Source organism: Babylonia areolata, chromosome 2 (assembly GCF_041734735.1).
Source record: "Babylonia areolata isolate BAREFJ2019XMU chromosome 2, ASM4173473v1, whole genome shotgun sequence".
Lineage (NCBI taxonomy): Eukaryota > Metazoa > Mollusca > Gastropoda > Neogastropoda > Buccinidae > Babylonia > Babylonia areolata.
The window spans coordinates 61,656,316-61,679,123 of record NC_134877.1 but is presented as its reverse complement, the minus strand read 5'-3'; the positions used below and the strand labels follow the sequence as shown (position 1 = coordinate 61,679,123).

Genomic DNA, 22,808 nt, shown 5'->3' with positions numbered 1-22,808 from the left:
TTCTTTGTATCTCTCTGTCTTTCTTTCTGTCTCTCTTGTTGTTGTGGGGTTGTTGTTGTTTGTTTTTGTGTTTTGTTGTTGTTTTTGTTTGTTTTGTTTTGTTTTTTTGTGGGTTTTTTTTTCTTTTTTCTTTTTTCTTTTTTTTTTTGGGGGGGGGGAGTTTAGTTGTTGTTGTTTTTAGGAGGATGTGTTGCCTGATTTGGGGCCTTTTTTTTAATACTTTATTTATTTATTTATTTATTCATCTATTCATTTATTTATTCGTTGATCTTTATAACAGTGGCCTTGAAACGCGTCGCTGGGACTACAAATCTAAGGGAAACAACAAGCCTACTTTATCGCTCCTGGCGAATTCGTAACTTTATAGCAGTTGCCTCCCGTATATCTAATCCTGTCCTCCGGAGTATTGTTAGTAAACCATTGTTTAGAATTTTCTTCGTTTGAATGTTTTACGGACAAATAACGATAGTCATCGATTGAATACATGCGTGCGTGCGTGCGTGCGTGCATGCGTGTGTGTGTGTGTGTGTGTGTTTAATCTAACGGGTTCTTCTTTTTTTTTGGTTTCTTTTTTTGAGTGATATTAGACGAGTGGTGTGTTTGTCTCTGTGTGTGTGTGTGTGTGTGAGGTGGAGGATAAGGAGTGGTGTAGTGAAGGGGGATATACAGAGAAAGGATAAACCGGAACAGGTATTTGTGTGCTTTATGATTGTGATTTGCTTTGCGTCTTAGAAAATTCAAGGTTTCGTGACAGAAATACTTTTCTTCTTCATCATCTTCTTTTCTTTTTTTCTGTGTGTGTGTGGTGTGTGTGTGTGTGTGTGTGTGTGTGTCTGTGTGTGTGTGTGTGTGTGTGGTGTGTGTGTGTGTGTGTGTGTGTGTGTGCGCGCGTTTGTGTTTGTGTGCATGTGTGTTTCTGTTTGCGTGTTTCTGTTTGTGTGTCTGTGTATGTCTGTAACTCTGTGTATGTGTGTGTGTGTGTGTGCGCGCGCGCGCGCGTTTGTGTGTTTCTGTGCATGTGTGTTTCTGTCTGTGTGTCTCTGAATGTTTGTAACTCTGTGTGTGTGTGTGTGTGTGTGTGTGTGTGTGTGTGTGTGTGCTTGTCTGTGTCTGTCTGTCTGTATATCTACCTGTCTGTATCTGTGTCTGTGTGTGTCTCGCTCCCTCTACTTCTCTCTCTCGCTCTCTCTCATACAATTGCAGACACACGCGCTTATCCTCTTTTAACACACCCACAATCACAAGAAAATATGAATATAAGCATCAGCAGTTTTTTATTGCCTTTTTTTAAAATTTAGCAAATAAACAGTATGTTTCTCTTTATAAAAAAAAGAAAAAAGAAAAAAGAAGCTGACAACGAAACACAAAACTGGTCTGTTTGAATGAATGAATGAATGAATGAGCTAAATAATTACTTAATGAACGAATGGACGATACAGTCTTTGAAATTAGAAACTATAGATAGGAAATGCCGAATAAAAACATGTGTGTGTGTGTGTGTGTGTGTGTGTGTGTGTGTGTGTGTATTCTTTTAGATCATTCTAGAACCATGTATTAACTGTTCTTTCAAAGGAGCCGGATAACAATAAAAAATTAAAAAAATTTTTAAAAAATAGCACTTACCGCACGTAAAAGAATCGAAGGTAAGAAGTTGGTTTTTCGTTGAAAGGGGTCTGTAAAAACAGTAAGTCATGACTGATCAACAAATGGGAGGTATGGGGAAGGGATCGAGGAGGGAGAGAACATGGCAAAAGGGGTAGGAGGCTTGGGGGGTAAAGAGGAGGGGGAGGAGGGGAAGATATCAAAGGAGGGAGGTGAGAGGCGCATGCCTGTGGTGAAGCACTCACATCGGGGAATCCCGTTACTAATTTTAGAACAGAAACCTGTTGTCAGGAGAAAAAAATATGCAGCAGTGACATGCAGTGAGTCTGTGTGTGTGTGTGTGTGTGTGTGTGTGTGTGTGTGTGTGTGTGTGGTGTGCGTCTGTCTTTCAATTACGAATATACAAATACGAATACGAAATGGTTTATTCAGATTTAGGCCTAAGCCCCTAACTGAAGGGGTAAGTCACAATTAAATCAATAACACAAACACTTTTAAAAAATACGTTGCTTAACATTTATAAAACTTAAGCTTGATATGTTTCAACCTGAAGTCACGTAAACAAGGACAGCAAAACAAAGTGAATTTCGTCTTCTTCTGATTGGTGGCATAAACGACACAACACTTGCTCAGCTCTTCTTTCACTGTATCTTAAACCATGGCAGGCAATGTCTGATACACCAAGTCTAACTTTGGTCACAGCACATTTTACATATCTATTCATTTTCATGATGATGATCGTGATCGTGATGGTGATGGTGATTATGATCACTGATGATGACTACGACGACGATAACTTGAAGGAAAAAACAAAACAAACGACAGAAATTAGAAAAACAAGAGAGGCAAGGCCTTCAAGACTCACTTGTGATACACTTTTTTTTTTTTTTAAAGCTAATCGTTAAAATGTGTTCTGTATTTGTTATTTAAAAGCTTCGCGTTTAATTTTTTTTTTTTTTTTTTTTAAAGAAGTCCTAACCAGATTCGAACCCCGCGTGCTCGGGTGAGAAGAAACTGCCTTATCCATTACACTATCATGGCTACTTAACTGACGTTCTAAAATTTAACATTTGAACATACTTTTTTTTAAAGGGCGATAAATCAATTGCGGTATTCGCAGTGAGAACGCTGTTTAAATCATATTATTCTAGTGTATCTTGGGCATTCAAAAAATCTTTAAGGGCAATAAAAAATTCTTTTTAATGGCTATCGCCGCAATCACACTGCATGCAACATTTAGCCGTTTTCACTAGATCTAGATAGATGTACAAGTTTAGTTACACCCGCCGGGAATGTAGTACGACACGGTCAATTCAATTTCTCTTTTATGTTCATTCTAGTTTTATAGTTTTAAAGTTGATATGAAAATTTAGTATTTTGTTAAACTATACAAGTAGAGCCAAGTACGAGTATTCTAAATGTCGTAAGAAGTGAAAAGGACTTCATTTTGAGAAAAGTTAAGACTGGAAATTTTTTCGTTTCATTGTGATCAGTTCAAGGGTATTAACTCGCATGGTTTACAATTTTTAACTGTGAATTCCGACTGATTCTGTGGATATTTTTTATGGCAGTAAGTGATGAGGCGTTCACAAATCTTTCTCTGTTATAAATATTTAACGGTCTCCTTCTCCAACTTTCCATCACATGTTATCGTGTATTGCCCATTGAATAATTATAGGATTCAACGGGCAGGTCAACAACTTGAAACAAAATGGCGTCGTTCGCGTCCGCGAAGAATATGAGCACGCGCTTTGAATGTGTATGAATATGTGTACGCAATTGATTTTTGCCCATGACCTTCAGGGCTTAGCCAACAGATCTGTAACGTCCACTTGTTGTACTGATTTTAATATTTTCCGAAAAAGACCACTTGGTCGAATGAACATAGTGAAAGCCCTGTACACTGAGAGTAAAACACACAAGCTTTTTATGTATTGAGTATAATTTCAAACTGTTATGTTTAAGATGAGAAAGATCAGTTTAAAGCAAATTAACTCCCTTAGCATTAATTGCAGAGTAATTTCCCTTTTTTACTACCTGCACCAAAACGTTTGCAAAATAAATAAAACTTCCATGCTTAGCAAAAGAAGTTCCTGTTTGAACAAAAAATGATGATGACTCCTCTTGTTGTTGGGTCAGAATATCAGATTAAAGTGCCACGTTTAGAGAATACAAAAAATATAAATATAACAGTAAATGCAGTTTGCATATAATTAGGTTTCTTTTTTTTTTCTTTTTTTTTTTTTGTGTGTGCCCAACCCCGAGGTGCAATATTGCAATATTGTTTTAAACAAGATGATTGGAAAGAATGAATTTTTCCTATTTTTATGCCAAATTTGGTGTCAACTGACAAAGTATTTGCAAAGAAAATGTCAATGTTAAAGTTTACCACGGACACACAGACACACGGACACACACACACACACACACACACACACACACACACACACACAACCGAACACCGGGTTAAAACATAGACTCACTTTGTTTACACAAGTGAGTCAAAAAAAAGGGGGGGGGGGGAACAAACATTGGACAACAGTGGGCAGCAGAGCTGAGCCCAATGACAGAGCAACCGGCTGGGATGTGAGTGCCTCGGGTTCGATTCGCAGCAGGGCCCAGGACTTTTGATATTAACCTCAGTCCCCCGCCATTGGACCTGGAGTGGGGGTCTGGGTACTAGTCTTTCCGAGATGAGACGATACACCTACGAGTTGCCGTGAGCTGCGTGCACCTGGCACACGGCAAAGAACTCAAGTCAACACAGGTGGTTGTCCTCGGCATGATTCTGTACGTGATTCTGTATATATATGTGTGTGTGTATATACATGCGTACATACATACATTTATATATATATATATATATATATATTTATATATATGTATACATAGATGTGTGTGCGTGTATGTGTGTACATACATATATACATTCATATAATATAGAAGAAACAAGAGACAGAAAATAGAGAGACAGACGAAAAAAAAAAAAAAAAGAGGGTGATGCTGGAACAAGGCGATGCTCTGTTCCTGGAACACAACACAAACGGCACACTTAACAAACACATCATAAACACAACACAACAATGACAAAATGTGATATGCCAAGTGCGACAGTAATGTCTGTTTGACTAATGGCTAATGTGCAGAGGCAAAAACCACACGGATACGGTCATTATGCAAATCATAAACCAAGCACATACAGCCGCGAATACATGGCCGTAAAAAAGAAAATATCCTGGATACAAATAGTAAAGAGTGGTAACTCTCTCCACACACAAGGTATATAACTGCAACTGTATATAACTATTTATTAATCATTTGATCTCCTGGCCTCATTGTTTATTAATATCCTGGATACCTTTTAGTATGTTTTGAAAAAAATACCAGGGTAATCTGCTTAGTATATTTATTGCATTATGTTTTGCATCTACCAATGTAAAATTCGAATAAAAATGGTTGAAAAAAAAACCAGTCCTGGATATGTATTGCTGATATAATATAAGATAATTATGAAAGAATGACAATGTTAAGCCATAGATACGAAAACTGATTCCCCCTTTTTCTTTAACACTAAAGAAAGAATAACTTTTTAGTTTCTTAAATCACATATTGGTGCATTTCTTTCATGTTTAGTACTTTTTTTTTAATAAAGGAATAACGATCTTCAGCAGCTTAAGTTACATGATAGTGCATTAATAAAGCATCTGTAACAAATACAAAAAGTAAGAAGGAAAAAAAAAACACCACATTATTAGCAAATACTAAATTATAAAAATAAGAAATAACGTACAGACCATAGCAAGACATAGACATACATAATATATATGTATATACATACATACGCGCATACAACAGCGAACTAAAACTGGGTGCAAGTTCCTTCGCTCTTTTTCTTCAAGGACTTCGTTGTCGCCGTGGCCGATCCGCAGCTGCCATATCAAGATGACACACTGATCTGCGGTCAAAGCGCCACTAAGGACCTGCCTACTCTCCAGTCCCTTCCCCCCTACCCACCCCCAGAAAATAGCAACAGCAAACACCCCCACCCCCGGGAAAAAGTATGTAGAAAATTACAGTACAGGCAATTCCCATGGCATTACTGCTTTTTTTTTTTTTTTTTTTTTTTGCTGTTGCTGTTGCTGCTCTCACCGTAAATGACACCGTTAAATTTTCTCTCCCTACACCCTCTCTCCCCAGCCCTCATCCCCACCCCTATACCCCAACTGCTCTCTCTTCTAGTGCCTCCCCCCACCCCCCACTTCCTCCGCCCCACCTACACCCCACACACCCTGAAATAATCGTAACATACTGAAATAATTTCTTATATTGTTTATTCCAGAAAGAGAGAATGTGAATGTTGGGTGGGGAGGGGGGAAGAACGGAGAATATCTATAAAAAAATAAATAAATAAAAAAAGAGAGAGAGAAGAAGACGAACAAATTAATGGAATCACACACACACACACACACACACACACACAGAGAGTCCTACCTCTACAGTTTCCTGATATGTTTGAATGCATGATTTCAGGCCAGTATTGCCTTCGAATTGGACCATCTTGTGAATGCCATTTCTTCACTAGCGTTCCCCCTGAACCCTTCAATTCCCCTGAGCCCACAAATTGTAACAAAGAACCTTAATTCTAATGGCTACTATGTTGCATGATCTGCCCCACTACCTCCCCCTTCCCCTTACTTACCAGAAGAAAAAGAAGAAAAGAGGCAAAGGAACTCGTCAATAATAACAGCAATAACAACAATAATAATGATATATATATATATATATTACAATTATATATGATTAATATTAATTAATACATTGTAAGTTATATACATATCATATATCTAAAAATATCAAAAATCAATATGTAATATGATATATAAAAAAAATATATATATACAACAATAATAATACTAGCAAAATACCAAATGTTATCAATAACACTTTGAATATATCCATTCACACTTACAGTATTGTACACTTTGAATTTCATTAAACAAGCAACTATGTACATAGCGAGGGGGTGGGGGGTCCTGGGGCTTTGAAAAAAAAAAAAAAAAAAAAAAAAAAAAAATATATATATATATATATATATATATATATGTATATATATATATATATATAGAGAGAGAGAGAGAGAGAGAGAGAGAGAGAGAGAGAATATGAATGAATGAATCTTTATTTCCAACGGTGAAGACAGCACTTTGGCCGACTTACACATCTGCCGTTGTTCTAAGAGACACACAAACATGTACGCATATAGATGTTGATCTATACGAGAGAGAGAGAGAGAGAGAAGATCAAAACAGATATACACAAGACATAACCATTTTGTCTGTGCCACCTTTCATCGTTATATGCCACCAATAGAACTGAACGCCATTGTGAAAACTTTTTCAGCATCACAACAGTTTCAGATTGAGTTTCAAGGTGGTGTCAAAGCGAGTGGATTGATCTGTACACGCTGCAAGCATTAAAAAAAAAAGATGATGTTATTTTTTGGCAACCGCCAAAACAACTCCCAGTGAGCTTCGTTACCCCCACGACGTAAACAACAACAACAACAACTATCTTCCATAACATCATCACCAGTTTCGTCTTCATGATCCCCATCATCTGCTACCCTTTTGTTCCGGGATTCGGTGAGTGGCTCTCGTGCCGTGCGGACACGCTTACTGCGCCCTCTCAACAAACCGAACGCGAACTGGACTTACTTTGTTGTTTTTTTTCTCCGTCATACACAGTCTACGTTTGGAAGGATTTCGATCGCTCTGCGCTGCTGTTTCTTCCATAGAAGTCGATCGCAGTCATCGTTCATTTATTTCCCCACCCTCTACCCCCCTTTGGTGTCATTCGATTTCAGTATAACAGAAATGGCTTCGATCTCGACAATCAAACCAGTTTTCATAAGACAGAAAGACATCCCTAACTCGGTCAACTCTCGTCCAACGGTATTGGAAATCTGCCTGGCGGCGGAGCGTGCTACTGGTCAAGGCACCATTCTCGGGGCACAGGAGACACGAGGCTTGTGGCGTGTCTGCCCTGCAACACAGGCGGCTCGTGCAGACATCCTTCTTAAAGGTATGCGTGTGAGAGATACTGTGAAACAGGCCTCTAATGCAAATCCTTACATTCTTAGGGATGGCTCAGAAGAAGAAAAACTGTCCACAAAGGTATGGATTGACAATATTCCGATATCCGTGGCTGATTCGGAAATAGAACATTCCCTCACTAAAACAGGATGTGAACTCAGATCCGATGTCAAATACGAAAGGGCTAGGGACCAGGACAACAAGTTAACCCGTTTCTTAACTGGGCAGCGTTTTGTTTTCATCTCCGTTCCCCCCACTCCCCTTGAAAAGATCTTGAAAGTGAATATGTTTAATGCCAAAATCTACCACAAAGAACAGAAAGAAGTTAAAAAAACAGTCTTCTGTTCACGATGCCTGCTGCCATGGGGCTGATGTATGGACAGGGACAATACGGAAAGTCTGGGACTATATGAGTTGTCTGAGACTAAACGGCGTTTGTAGCTATGTATGGACCCGGACAATACGAAGTCTCAGTCTAAAGCTGGGACTAAACCAGCCCAAATTTACACCCGCGAAAGAGCAGGCGGACGGGCCATTGTCTCGGCCTATTATCAAAACAACTATGGCGGCAGTCATCTTTCTCGCACACAATCGTCGGAGGCAACGCCGAAGACCACGGATTTTCAGGGACACAAGTCATCCAATGGAAATTTATGATGATCGCCAAATCTATAAGAAGTTTAGATTCGATCGTCAAACCATCTATGATTTGACAACCGAGATTGAAGAGGAGCTGGAGTTTCCAGCAGTTAGAACAGGCGCACTCACTCCTGTGCTGCAAGTTTTGCTTACACTGAGGTACTATGCCACTGGTACCTTTCAAAATACAGTAGGAGATCTCATCGGGGTTGATCAAAGTACGGTCTGTCGGACGATCACACGAGTGACAAATGCTCTCTTCGGGCTATCTCGTCAATACATAAGGGCACCAACCCAGCGACAAGCGGACAACAGCATGGTGAAGTTTTTCAACATGTGTGGTTTCCCCCGTGTATTTGCTTGCATCGATTGTACTCATGTGGCCATTCAAAGGCCACATGAGCAGGAGCACGAATTCGTCAATCGCAAGAATTTCCACTCCATAAATGTTCAGGTAAGTTTGTTTATTCTCAAATCACATATACTTTTCGAATGATATACATTACTTATATTTTGGCATGTTCTCTCTTCTTCTTCTTCTTCTTATTATTATTTGTTGTTGTTGTTTTATCATTGTTTACTTATTGTCGTTGCTGCTGCTGTTGCTTTTTTCTGTTTATTATTACCAGTTTTGTCAAAATCATCATTATTAATGTTTATTTCTTTACAGGTCTATTTATTTTTTTCTGAATTCCCATCATACATATTTAATTTATTTATTTTTCCATTGATGTGTTAATTATTCAATAAATGTATTTATTCGCTTACTGATAAATATCATTAAACTTGTTAACAACTAGGCCTACTTCAAGGCCTGCCTTGCATTTTTGGACTGAATTTCGACTGCTTACCTTTACGACTCTTTTATGTCGTGTTAATATTGTCTGTTGAATATTCTGTGACAGCCTGTATTTCCTTTTCGTATTGCACTTTAGAGCTCCTAATGACAGTTTTGAGCTTGTGGATGTTTACAGATGACTGGAACAAAACTGTGAGTGAATGTGTATGGGTGGATGTGCGTTTTTGTATAAGACACATGGATTTTATAGTGTGTGTGTAAGAGAGAGAGAGGGGCGGGGGTGGGGGGTGGGAGGGAGGGAGAGAAAGAGGGAGAGAGAGAATGAGAGGTTTAAACATAAAATAAATTGGGTTGCATGTGAGTGTTGTATAACAAGAAGGGCAAAATGAGAAAGTGAGTGTGTGGTACTGTACATGATGATAGATATATTAAATTTGGCTGCAACGTATTTTCTTTTTTTTAACCTGTAAGTCTTAGTTTTACAAAGTGATTAACTGTTTCAGGTGGTCTGTGATGCTGACCTCGTGTTCATGAACGTGGTTGCCAGATGGCCTGGGTCAGTTCATGATGCCAGAATCCTTCGTCTGTCTACACTCTACAGGGATTTTGAGAGGAACCAGAGGCCAGTGGATGGAATCATCCTCGGTGATAGCGGGTATATGTTGAGACCTTGGCTGATGACCCCGGTCAGAAATCCAGCCACAAGAAGGGAAAGACAGTACAACTTCTCCCACAGTTCAGCACGTACAGCTGTTGAAAGGGCCATTGGGGTCACCAAACAACGTTGGCACTGCTTGCGAGTTGGACTTCGTTTTCAACCTACAAAGGCCTGCAAGGTCATCACTGTCTGCTTTATGCTGCACAACAAGGCAAGGCACTTGCGTCTGCCTCCACCTGCGGGTGATTCTTCTGATTCATCATCCAGTGACAGCAATGATGACAGCGCTGACGAAGACGACGAACCCAACATTGGCAACGAAAGAGCAAGGACAGCAGCTGGGAAAGCAGTTCGAGACAGGATTATTCAGGAAAATTTTTGAAACAGGTACTAAGTGATACACACACAAACAAGTGAGTGGGAGAGAGAGAGAGAGAGAGAGAGAGAGAGAGAGAGAGAGAGACAGACAGACAGACAGACAGACAGACAGACAGACAGACAAACAGACAGACAGACAGACAATCTTTTCCAGTTTTAATATTTTATTAAGATGACTTGTCTTAAAGTCAGTAAATAAAGCAAACAAAAACACAAGCACATGGATCAAAGAACACACTCACACACACACACCAGTCTCAAATGTACATATATGAAGCCTGGAAGTTATACAAGCTTTCTGATTTGGTCAATGGCTCAAAGAAGATGAGACTGGAAATCAAATTCGGATTTCTAGACCACAAAGCAAAGAAATAGGAAAAAAAAGGTACCTTGAATTAGAATAACAGTCTGACACTGACAATGTCAGGGTTATAGAGAGGTCAGTGTCATATAAAGATCAAGGTCAAATCAAGGTCAATAATTTCACTCCGATTCTGAGAAAGAACGCTTTTTTTTACCTTCACTGACCTCCTGTTCGAGGAGTTGAATCTTTAACTCGAGTGCTTTTTTCTGCAGTGGAAGCATTTCCCTGCGCTGTTTGGTTTCCTCTAGTGCTTCCTTCATCAAAACCATTTGCAACTCATTCTTTGCAACTTGGCTTGCAACATACTTATCCCAGATGCAATCTTCATCTTTTTCAGCTCCATGCAGTAGTTTACGTCTGGCAGTCTTAGCCTGTCCACGAGCGGATTCGACACGTGGAGGTGTGCTGGCTGGCCTTTCTCTTCTACTGGCTGTTGATGTACTGGGCTGAGGTGATCCGGCTTGACTTGCTGGCTGTAAAATGTGTGGTGTTGGAACTGCTATATCTGCAAAGACAAAGCACTTCAATGTACTCTTCATTTTTTCATGGTTGACAGTGAGAGAGAGGGGGGGAGAGGGGGAGAGAGAGAGAGGGGGGAGAGAGGGGAGAGAGAGAGAGGGGGGGGAGAAAGAGAGAGAGGGAGAGAGAGAGATCAGTCTTTTGACTGAGTATATGATATCTGTGTAATATTTTTTTCTCAATTCATTTCCAATTATTTTTCTTCTCTCAAACATTTTCAACAATACCATGTTAGTAAATGGTACTGGACAAATTGAAACACACACATACCCTCCCCAACACGCACACATACACTCATACGCCTTGCACCTTTGTATTTGTAATGTAATATGTTTCAATGAATTATAACAATCTTCCCTTTTGCTTCTCTACAAATTATTTCATTCAGAACCACTTCAAAAGTGTCAGTCTTTTACCTAAGGTTTGAAAAACTGTTCCAACTGGGAATACTTGGCTTTCACCAGCAGCTGTGGATTCTGCAATGGGCACTGTAGGCATACAGACAGAGCATTATTTAGGTCAGAGCATCATTTAGGTCAGAGCATTATTTAGGTCGTTGTCATGTATCATAATTTGGTAAATAATTATGTAATATTCAGAAATTAAAAATTAGTTTAAAAAAATGCAATAGAATAAGTTTGCAGCCATGCAGTTCTCTCTCTCTCTCTCTCTCTCTCTCTCTCTCTCTCGGTCTGTCTCTCTCTCTGTCTCTCTCTCCCCCTCTCTTTCTGAATCACTGTCCTAACCATCTGTCAATCTTAGTGTGTGTGTGTGGGGGGGGGGGGGGCGAGGGGGGGTGCTGTCAGTGTGTGTGTGTGTGTGTATGTGTATGCGCTCGCACGCGAGCGTCAGTGTGTGTATGCATGTGTGTGCGCGGATGTGTGTGTGTGTGTGTGTGTGTGTGTTGGGGGGTTCTTCATTATGTATACACTTCTGCATGAAAACATTTTCCTTTCATTTATGTGTGTGCTATTAGTAATAGATGTAGATTAGCAATGACAGATTGGAAGAATAGGCAATGCCTAAAATCTTAATCCTTGAATAAAAACGTTTTGAGTTCTGAGTTCTGTCTCTGTGTCTGTGTGTGTACGCACGCGTGTGTGTGTGTGAAATGTGGTATCACATAAATTTTAGTTATGATAATAAAGTATGTATGTTTTTTTTGAAATTTTCTTTTTACAAAGAAAAGTAGTGTTTATTGTGTTACATACCAAACATATCTTGGGAGCCTGGTGACCCTTCCAAGGTGGTAGAGGCTGAAGCACCAGTCCATGTGTCACATTCATCAGCTGTCAACAGAATCATGCACAAGATGTTAGAAGTGTTCTACCACGCCCACACAGTAACACAGTAAACAGGGCTCCCGATAACGTAGAAACGGTATGTTTTCACGTACACATTAGGTAGAATCACGTATTAAAAACTGAAACTTGTGCGTGAGTTTCACCCTTTATGAAACGAATTGCGGGGTGAGAACACGTATTATAATCATACCGTAAAGGGTGAAGTTAAGTGGGCCTTGCGCTTCTCTCGCGCAGACTTCGAATCTATCCCCCCGGCCCTTGTCCAACGCCCGATCTCTCTCTCTCTCTCTCCACGTATATCTAAATATAGATCTGTGGTGCGTGCCAGGCTGCCAGCCAGGCACTGTTAGGCCTAGGCCTACCACGCGGCATTGCGCTTGGCATGCTGACTGGCTCAGCTTGTACGAAGAACGGCTTAGCGAAGAGCATCACCATGGCTGGATTAGAGAAGTTCGGTAAAATGTTATCAATATATTTCTTTCTTTGTGCTGACTGTAAGGAATCAATAGCACATTGAAAAAAAAAATATTCACTTCAGTTTCAAGTATCGAGTGCTGTGTCAGTGTGTAACAGAGAGTTACTCACACAGTCACACACACACACACACACACACACAAACACACACACACACACACACACACACTACTGTATATACAGTGATACTTGCACGCACGCGCACCACACACACACATACACGCACACACTACACACCAGTCACAACCCTTTATAATCTCCGACAGGGGGTGAAAAAACCCTTTAAAATGTCAACCCAGAGGGTGAAGCAACCCCCTATAAAGCCAAAAAATCGGGAGCCGTGAGTAAACATTTTGACCTCAACCCCCCCCCCCCCCACCCCCCCGCGTTCTGCCCCAAATCACGCAACACCTTTCCCCAGCCCACCATTTACATGTAAATTATTGACTGTTACGTCTAAGGTTGAAAAGTGAACTAATGAAATTGTTACTTACTTCCTGGTACTCCTGTGGTCAGGTTGGTGTTGGCACCAAGAACTCCCAAAACCAAGTCTTCAAAAGGCAGGGGAGGTGGCGCCGGCCCTCCACCAGTTTTAGCTGTTTCTTGCTTCTTCTTGATGACGCTCGCTTTCAAATCCTTCCATCTTTTTCTTACTTGCTCGGCAGATCTCGCATTTCCACCGACAGCGTTCACTTTCTCTGTGATCTGTATCCAAATCTGTTGCTTTTTTTTGTTTGTGACGGCTGTCCCCAGTGCAGACATCAATATTGCTGCCTCAGCTGATATCTCCTCCATCATCACTTCCATTTCTTTATCGGTAAAATTGGGTTTTTTTAATCTTTTGGAAAGCGTCTCCATCTTTCACGATCAAAAACACGGTGCGCATTGAACCGGAAATGACTCACTCGGAGCGGTTATTCCCCGTCTAAAAATAGTTTGACCTCGTAGGCTCAGACTAATTGTCGATTGTCTCAGACTTCGTTGTCTGAGGTGAAGTCTCTGTCCATACATACGATTTTCCGACTTCCCGAAGTCTCAGACTTTGAAGTCTCAGACTTCGCAATAGTCTGAGACAAAAATTGTCCCTGTCCATACATCAGACCCCTGGAGTCTAACCATCATGTCTCACAGTGCACAAAAGAAGTTGTGTGCCGACAGTGTAAACAACCTGGACATAAGAGAGGTGACACAGCCTGTCAGTTTGCAGTGAACCCAGCAGACAAGAGGCATGCCCAGCAGCAGCAGGGAGATGGCGGAGGGGTGCACTCGGACATCCAGAATGCAGCGATAGCTCCTGTTCCCACAGCCACATCTCCAGCATCCAACTCTTCTACAAAAGATGCTGGAAGTTCTGGCAGCAAAGCTGGTGACCGGGGTGACAAGTCGACCGTGCTGTCGTCAGTCCACCCTCTTCTCTTTCGACCAGCACCGCAGCAGGTCCGAGACTCCCAAGCGCCAGCGGTCCCAGGATCTCCGCAGCCCTAGGGACAGGACCGACAAGCATCGCCGACGGAATGACCGACGATCAGGTAGTTCAGTTCCCCCCGTTCATGCCTCGGAGCCTGTGTCTGCCGAGAACTAGCGGTAATGTGTTGCTGCTGTCCTCTGTGTCAAAGACGGTTTTGGTTTTCGTCCCCGGACTATGAGACTGAATAGTGATTGATTTTGATTTTGCGTGTTATGTTTTATCGATGTTAATCTTGTGTGTACTCATCAATAGGCTATAAAATGAATTTTGATTTACCCCCACAATGGACAAGTCATTGATCTCATCTTTAAATGTAAGAGGGTTGAAACATAAGTTTAAACGCATTTCAATCTTTCGTTATTTAAGAGAGCAGAAGTTTGACATTATTTGTTTACAAGAAGCACGTGTAACAGCCAAAGACATACCATTTTGGGAGAAACAGTGGGGTGGAACTATTTTCTTTAACGAAGGCACAAATAGAAGTAGGGGAGAACTTATTTTAGTAGCAAAGCATTTCCCAGGTAAAGTTAGTTTGAAAACAGCAGAAGACAGAGTACTAGTTGTTTCAGTCTCGTATGACAATTATGAATTTATGCTAGCCAATGTGTATGCTCCAAATGAATCATCTGATAAAATAGCATTCTTCAGTATGCTCAAAGAAAAGTTTAGCGAATTTATTGACGGACATTTTCTCATGTTTGGTGATTTGAATTGTGTTCTCATTAACTCTCTTGATAATACCGCAGGTCTCCCTCATAGAGAATCAGAAGTTAAAGCGTTTAAGCATTCAGTCAGTGCAATAGAACTAGTTGATCTTTGGAGAACATTACACCCTAATAGTAAAGATTTCACATGGCACAGAACAAATCCATTTAGAGCTAGAAGACTCGATTATTGTTTCACATCACACAGTATGCTACATTGTTGTGTTTCTTGTGAGCATCGGACAGTCCCTAACTCGGACCACAAAACGGTTGTTACAGAGCTTAATCAGAATATTTTTTCCCGTGGGCCAGGATACTGGAAATTAAATAATAGCTATCTTAAGAACACAGAGTTTGTCAAATTAATGAATGAACTGCTAGATAATCATTTAAATTATGATGTCAGTGATAATATTTCCTACATAAAAAAGTGGGAATGTTGCAAAATTGAAATCAGAAATTTGTACAGTGAGTTTGGTAAAAATGTAGCATGTAAAGAACGGAATAACGTGAAAAGATTAGAGCTACAAATTTCAGACGTTGAGAAAGACTTAGTAAACGATCCATCTAACAAAAACAAACAGACTCAATTTCTAAAATTAAAACAAAATCTAGAATTATTGCTATTAGAAAAAGCGAGAGAGGCACAAGTTAGATCAAGAATTAAGTGGATTGAGGAGGGTGAACGAAACACAAAATATTTTTGTAATTTAGAAAAAGCTCAACCCAAAAAGAAAATTATAACAAGACTTAGTAAAGAAACTGGTGAAGTTATAACAGATCAAAGAGAAATACTACTTGAACAGGTGTCTTACTTTAAAAACTTATATAGTCAGACAACAGCAGAAGAAGATGTAAGGGAAGCAACTGATATATTTATGGCGGATGAAAATTTTCCTCGTTTGAATGGTAAGGATGCTGCTGTGTGTGAGGGACCTGTCACTTTAGAGGAAACGAGCAATGCACTTGCGAAAATGAAGAACGGGTCTGCCCCAGACTGTGATGGAATTACAGTAGAATTCTTTAAAACATTTTGGTGTAACATAGGCAGAATCGTGACAAATTCCTTCGTAGAATCCTTTCATAAAGGTGAACTCTCTTACTCTCAAAAGCAAGGAATTATAACTTTGATACACAAAGGAAAAGACCTAGAAAGAGATAAGCTAAATAATTGGAGACCTATAACCCTACTCAATACAGATTACAAACTACTTGCAAAAAGACTAGCAGAAAGGCTGTCGTCCGTTGTTCACACTTTAGTTAATGAAGATCAAGCAGGCTACATTAAGGGCAGAAACATATCTACAATTATCAGATCGATTGATGACGTTATTAATTATCTGAATAAAACAAAGAAAGCGGGATACTTATTAGCAGTAGATTACTCCAGAGCATTCGACTCCATATCAAAAAGTTTCTTGTTACATACTTTTTCTGTCTTTGGTTTTGGACCAGTCTTTCAAAAATGGGTTACTGTCTTATTTAAAGGTTGTACAAGTTCTGTTAATCATGGTGGTTGGATATCTGAACCTTTCGACGTGCTGTGTGGTATTAGACAAGGATGCCCATTTTCACCTTTGGCATTCGTGTTAGCTGTTGAATTATTAGCTATTAAAATAAGAAACAGTCCCATAGTGGGAATTGTAACTCTCCGATCCGAGAGAAATGAGGATGTGCATTTAAAAGTAAAACAACTGGCAGATGACACAACCTTGTTTCTTAGAGATATAGAGGACATGAATAGAGCGTTTAACATTTTTACTTCTTTTGAAAGATTCTCTGGACTGAAATTGAATGAACATAAAACAAAGGCACTAAGACTAGGTAGACAGAAAAGAGAGGTAAATCTTCCATTCTCAACAGTAGATAGAATAAAGATATTAGGAATCCATTTCGAAAGTAACCGAATGGCCAAAGACATTGAAGATAACTGGACAAGCAGGATTGATCGAGTGAACAAAATCATTAAAGAGTGGAGTAAACGTAAGTTACGTATGCAAGGGAAAGTAGTCGTGATAAAATAATTTTTTGTCAGTCAATTCATTTACGTTGTGCAGTCGATTGGCCTTCCAACTGAGGTTCTGAATAAAATAAACTCAATTCTGTATAAGTTTCTGTGGCAGAAAAAACACAGTAACAAGAAAGCTTTCGAGAAAGTAAAAAAGAAAAGTAATGGAAGCGAGTGTAGAAGAAGGTGGTCTGAACATGATAAACGATCCAGCTCCAAAAATGTTTTCACCTACAATGGGCAGGAAAACTGTTTGGAGCGACAGCCAAGGAAAACTGGAATGTGGTCCCTAAATGGCACATGGATAAACTTGTTAAAGAAAATGTGTTTCTCGTAAATTGTAGATCAAAAGATCTAATAGGTTTGAACATGATAGATAACGATTTTTGGAAAGATGTAGTTAGTTCGTATCTTGACAGCAGGCCGTTAAAATCACTTTCAGACATCAAAAGTAAAAACTTTCACTCCCAATTGCTGTTTAACAACGCCTTGATAAAGTATAAAAACAAATTATTATTCCTCAAATCTTGGAATGAGAAAGGACTTGAACAAGTAAAGGACATAATCAATTTCAGGGAAAATAGAGTGTTGTCTTTAAGAGAGATACAGGATATAGTGCGTAAAAACAAAGCAGGCGTTGTTTTTGAATATAACGCATTGATAAATTCGATACCAAAGGCATGGCTTCAATGGATAGAAAGAGGGGAAAAGGAGGATGAAACACAGAAATGTGATGTAAGCCTGTACAACACAAATCTAAAACAATTTTTTTTTTAAATGCACTCATAAACAAAGAGAAAACTGTTCCCAACGCATAGTACTTCTGGCTCAGAAAATTTGGTATCCACTCACTTGGGTCAACCTGGTCTGTAGCGAGAGATATAACAACAGAAACTAGATTAAGAGTTCTACACTGGAAAATTTTATACAACATCTACCCCACCAATATCCTTCTAAACAAAATGAAAGTAGCAGAAAACAATAAATGTCCCTATTGTAAAGATTTGGTAGATTACATTGAACACTTTTTTTTTTTTTGATTGCCCAGTAACACACAACTTCTGGAAGTATATTGAACAAAAACTACTAACAGAAACAAGTGTCCACTTGAAACTGTCAGCATCAGATATCCTGTTTGGGATAGAAAATTCACCACATCTAAAAGGAAATTATGAGTATATCAATAATATGATATTAGTGGGTAAAATGTGTGTAAGTATCTATAAAAAGACCAAATCAGTCTTTCCTTTACAGGTTATTTTTTAACGAGAATTTGAAACAAGACGAATTCACGTGGAAAAAAAAAAACACCTCCATCTACAAATAACATCAAATGATCGAATGAGAAGTGAGAAAGAGACAAATATGCACACAGAAAGCACACCAGAGCGTGTATGAATGAAGGTGGAAAAAAAACAAAGCAAAACATTGATTCCAAGTTGTGTACATTTAATTGTATGATTTGTACATTTTCCTTCCATATATTTGTAACACGTCCGGGTACAAAATACCCTTTTGTGCCTCACTGTCGCCGGTCTGCAGTCGGGTCGTCTTCTGTGCTGCTTTCCCTGTCATCATTGTTCCGTTCAGACAACGTACTCTGCCTCACCAGTCGACTCGTCAGTAACCCCGCCTCTTTGACAGTCACTGATGAGAGAAAGTCAGATAATGAGAATGAACAAACGAAGGAAGGAAGGACGAAAGGAAGCACCGAAGGAAGGAATGGACGAATTTTCTGAAGCTAAGAGAATAAGCAGTCAGTCAGTGCTTTATATTTAACTTAGTCCTCGAAAGAAAGGAGGAGAAAAAAAAAACATTATTTTAAAACCTACCCATATTCTATTTATGAAAAATCAGTCACATTATTTTCTTTTTCAATACTTCCAAACCATGAGCGATTTTATAAAGCCGGTTGGTTGATTTTTTTTTATTACATTTGTTTTGAAAATTATTTTTGAGTGCTTTAGACTTTACTGAAGAGGGTGTGACCACAAAATGTGGAGATTTTCATCTAAAAAAGATAATGAATAAAATCAGTCGAGACCACATAAAAAACCATGTCCCATATCACATAAAACAGATAGATACTGATGCAATTAAACAGCAATAAAAACCATTGACAGTGACAAAAAGCAAACAAAACAAACAAACTTAAGCTGTCCCCTACCCCCACACCACACCCCTCCACCCCTTCAAGAATGGAAGACGTACACTCACTTCATGCCATAGGTGCCATTTGGGATGTGTTTATTCCTGCGGGTGAACAAACGGCATATACAGTGTCTTTGGCTCCTGTACCACTTCGGGATCTTGCTGTCATGAACGCATAAGAGAAAAGTCATATCTATCTATCTATCTATATCTATATCATATATATATATATATATATATATATATATACATATGTGTGTGTGTGTGTGTGTGTGTGTGTGTGTGTGTGTGTGTGTGTGTGTGCGTGCGTGCGTGCGCGCTCCCCATTCCTTGCTTTTGATTTTATTTATGTGTTGTTAAAACGTGAATAGATATGTTTAGTGTCCAAAAAGATCATTTCTTTGATTTGCTAATCACAACAGATAAGCAGTCTTATGATTCAGAGTCACACACACACACACACACACACACACACACACACACACACACACACACACACACACACACACACACACACACACACAGCGCAACACGTTTGATTTTTTTTAATTGCTTTTTATTGTCATAGAATGAACTACTCAATGAATACTATAACATGAGCATTACATATATATGCGGTTGGATGAGGGTTGTTTAAAATAGACATCCCACACCCCCATTCCTACCCCTCCTAACAGCGCAAAATAGTTTGTTTTGTTTTGGGTTTTTTTTTTGTTTTTTTTTTTGTTGTTTTTTTTCTTAGGTTGAAACTTAAACCAAGATCGGTTTTTGACGCTATTTCTCCTCAAGGAAAACAAAAGCATTGATCAGAGCTAGGATTTATCACTCTTTCTACACACACACACACACACACACACACACACACACACACACACACATACACACACACACACAACACACACACATGTATATATATATATAGAGAGAGAGAGGATCTTTGTTTAATGTCCCGTCACACATATCGGTGATTGAAGACATTTTGTTAAAGTATCAATGAATACATTTCAGTATTATCGGTTAGAAGGGGTGGGAGATGTGAGTGAATGGAGGGTTGGGAGAAACTGGGCAAATGAGGGTGAAATGTGAAAAAAAAAAAAAAAAAAAAAAAAAAATATATATATATATATATATATATATATATGTATGTATGTATACATATCTTATATTGTGTGTATGCGTCTGTTCATATATGTGCACCTGTGTATACATAAGGGGGAGGGGTGTGTGTGTCAAAGTGTCAAAATGAAAATAACTATGAAATTGAAAACCAGTCAGCAGACAGGCAGAAAGACAGTTAAATCATTTCCAAAGGAAACACTCACCTTTTGTTGTAGTACAGTAGTAGGACGGAAACCAGAACTGCCAGTAACAGAAAAACAGCAACAGGAGAGACAATGTCCTTCCAGTCACTGGCGTTGCAGCGCCCTGTTTCTGGTTTGCACAGAAACACACATTGAAATGTTGTTGCTGTTGTTGTTATTGTTGTTGTTGTTTACAAAAGATGGGAAATTGATTATGTTGGCGTTGGCTCATCGCCAGCGACGACAACGATGACCATGATTTAATAGATGATGATGATGATGATGATGATGATGACGGTGAAAAGCACAGCATGGCAGCTCATGGGCACACTTGAAATTAGTTGATCCAATTCAGCTACCATTCATATTTATCCATCTGATCTGCAGTGGCACATGTATACACTCATATACACACACGCGTGCGCGCACACACACTCCCTTGTCCACTGCACGAGCAACGCGGAAGTAAAAAAAAATTTACGTCTTAAAGGGCTGGGTACCAGCGAAAGCGATGTAAACTCTACTTTGAAAATCAGAACGAAAACAATTTTCTTGAGTCGAGAATGTGAACGAGTACAAAGTTCAGTCTGTCTGTCTGTCTGTCTGTCTCTCACACACACACACACACACACACACGCACGCATGCACACGCACACACACACACACACACACACACACACACACACACACACACACACAGAGAGAAAAACATCACACTACTTACCGTCGGAAGTTAAGGGCGCTCTGTTGGTTGACGTTTCTATCGGCTGCGGTCCTGAAACACAAGTGACCAGTGCGTTTGTGGTTAAATGCCACTCTGACTGTGACCTGTCCACTCACTCTAAAAGTTCTAGACATGGTTACCACCCCAAGGGACTGGACACAGACCGACAGACAGACATGTATGAGATTCTCATAGACAGAAATGTATACATGAGAATCAGACAGGCAGGCAGGCAGACAACAAGCAGGTAGTAGGACAGAATGATGAGCAGTAGACAAACATGACATTCACAGAAAGACAGAAATGAGAGTATCAGTATCAGTAGCTCAAGGAGGCGTCACTGCGTTCGGACAAATCCATATACGTTGCACCACATCTGCTGAGCAGATGCCTCTTACCAGCAGCGTAACCCAACGCGCTTAGTCAGGCCTTGAGAAAAAAAAAAAGGAAAGGAAAAAAAGAAAAGAAATAGAAACAAAGATGAAATAAACTAGAAACAAATAGAATAGAAATGAGAATTGTAGATAAACTGGCAGACTGGCAGGCAAGTAAGCAAGTACGCAGCAAGACAGGCAGATAGACTGAAAGACAGGCAGGCAGACGGGCAGCAAGACAGACAGAAAGACAGGCAGGCAGGCAGGCAGACAGACAGGCAGGCAGGCAGGCAGGCAGGCAGGCAGCAGGTAGGCAGGCAGAAAGACATACGGGCAGGCAAACAGACATACAGACAGGCAGAAATACAGACAGGCAGAAAGACAGACTGGCAGGCAGACGGGCGGGCAGACAAACAGACAGACAGGCAAGCAGGAGAATAACAGATAGACAGGGAGGCGGGCGGGCAGACAAACAGGGTCTTCGGCAGGCAGGCAATATTGGTCAGACAGGCAGACAACTGGTCAGACAGGCAGGCAAGTGGGTTGACAGGCAGACATGTATGCAAGCAGGCAGTCAAGAAGGAAGACAGTTCTGACAAAAAAGTCCAACAATTTGTATTTTTACTTCTTTTTTTTTCTCTAAGGAATGTGAAAAGGGTGGCTTGCTTACGCCCTGTCCCCACAATTATGGGAAACAAAAATCTACAGCAACTGCATTAAACATTATCATCGTTCTGGGAAAAAAACAACAAAAAAAACGGGGTGTGTGTGTGTGTGTGTGTGTGTGTGTGTGTGTGTGTGTGTGTGTGTTGTTTTTGTTGTTGTTGTCTTCAGTTTAACGTATTTCCATTTGAAGTGATATTAGACGAGAAAAAAAACCGCGGGGGTAGGGGTTGTGGGAGGGGGATGAGTAAAAGTGTGTGTATGTGTGGAGGGTGAATAGGGAGAGACAACGCTAGGGAAAATGGAAACGTTATAAACGCCAACATCAAACAACTATAACAACTATAACAAATGTCCTATAGGACTACGCAGCAAACCTTCTGCAATAACAAATAACATATTGGAATTGTTAATAACACATTCAAAAGAACTTTTGGTGAAGTCTGGCAAAAAACATTTTAGATTCTGACATTCAAATATTACATTGTTGCTAGAAATATGTTCTCCACATATGCATCTGACATCTTTGCTAACTTTAGTTATAAAAGCGTTCAGTTTTATCCTGTTTGATGATGTATGAATCTGA

At 39.7% G+C, this 22,808-nt stretch overlaps 2 protein-coding genes across 7 annotated transcripts in view; both read right to left on the bottom strand.

Annotated features, from left to right (window-relative positions):
* Positions 1–10,322: 10,322 nt before the first annotated feature.
* Positions 10,323–13,687, bottom strand: LOC143275969 (t-SNARE domain-containing protein 1-like). Of its 2 annotated transcripts, none has more exons than XM_076580332.1 (4): positions 13,324–13,687; positions 12,263–12,340; positions 11,468–11,539; positions 10,323–11,037 (listed from the first exon to the last, which is right to left on the bottom strand). In XM_076580332.1, the coding sequence occupies exons 1-4, from the start codon at positions 13,685–13,687 to the stop codon at positions 10,652–10,654; spliced, it is 900 nt and encodes a 299-aa protein (XP_076436447.1). In that variant the 3' UTR covers positions 10,323–10,651. The 2 variants fall into 2 exon arrangements, with proteins under 2 accessions (XP_076436447.1, XP_076436454.1); XM_076580339.1 differs by having other exon boundaries at positions 10,323–11,005.
* Positions 13,688–18,518: 4,831 nt separating this feature from the next.
* The window catches only part of LOC143275940 (uncharacterized), a 66,070-nt gene continuing 61,780 nt past the window's right edge, over positions 18,519–22,808 (bottom strand). For all 5 annotated transcript variants that reach the window (XM_076580320.1, XM_076580289.1, XM_076580310.1 and 2 more), the window contains exons 8-11: positions 21,186–21,236; positions 20,483–20,591; positions 19,227–19,322; positions 18,519–18,656 (exon numbers count right to left, since the gene is read on the bottom strand). In XM_076580320.1, coding sequence (XP_076436435.1) covers positions 18,596–18,656; positions 19,227–19,322; positions 20,483–20,591; positions 21,186–21,236 — 317 coding nt within the window. In that variant the 3' untranslated portion in view covers positions 18,519–18,595. The remainder of the gene's footprint in view (positions 18,657–19,226; positions 19,323–20,482; positions 20,592–21,185; positions 21,237–22,808) is intronic.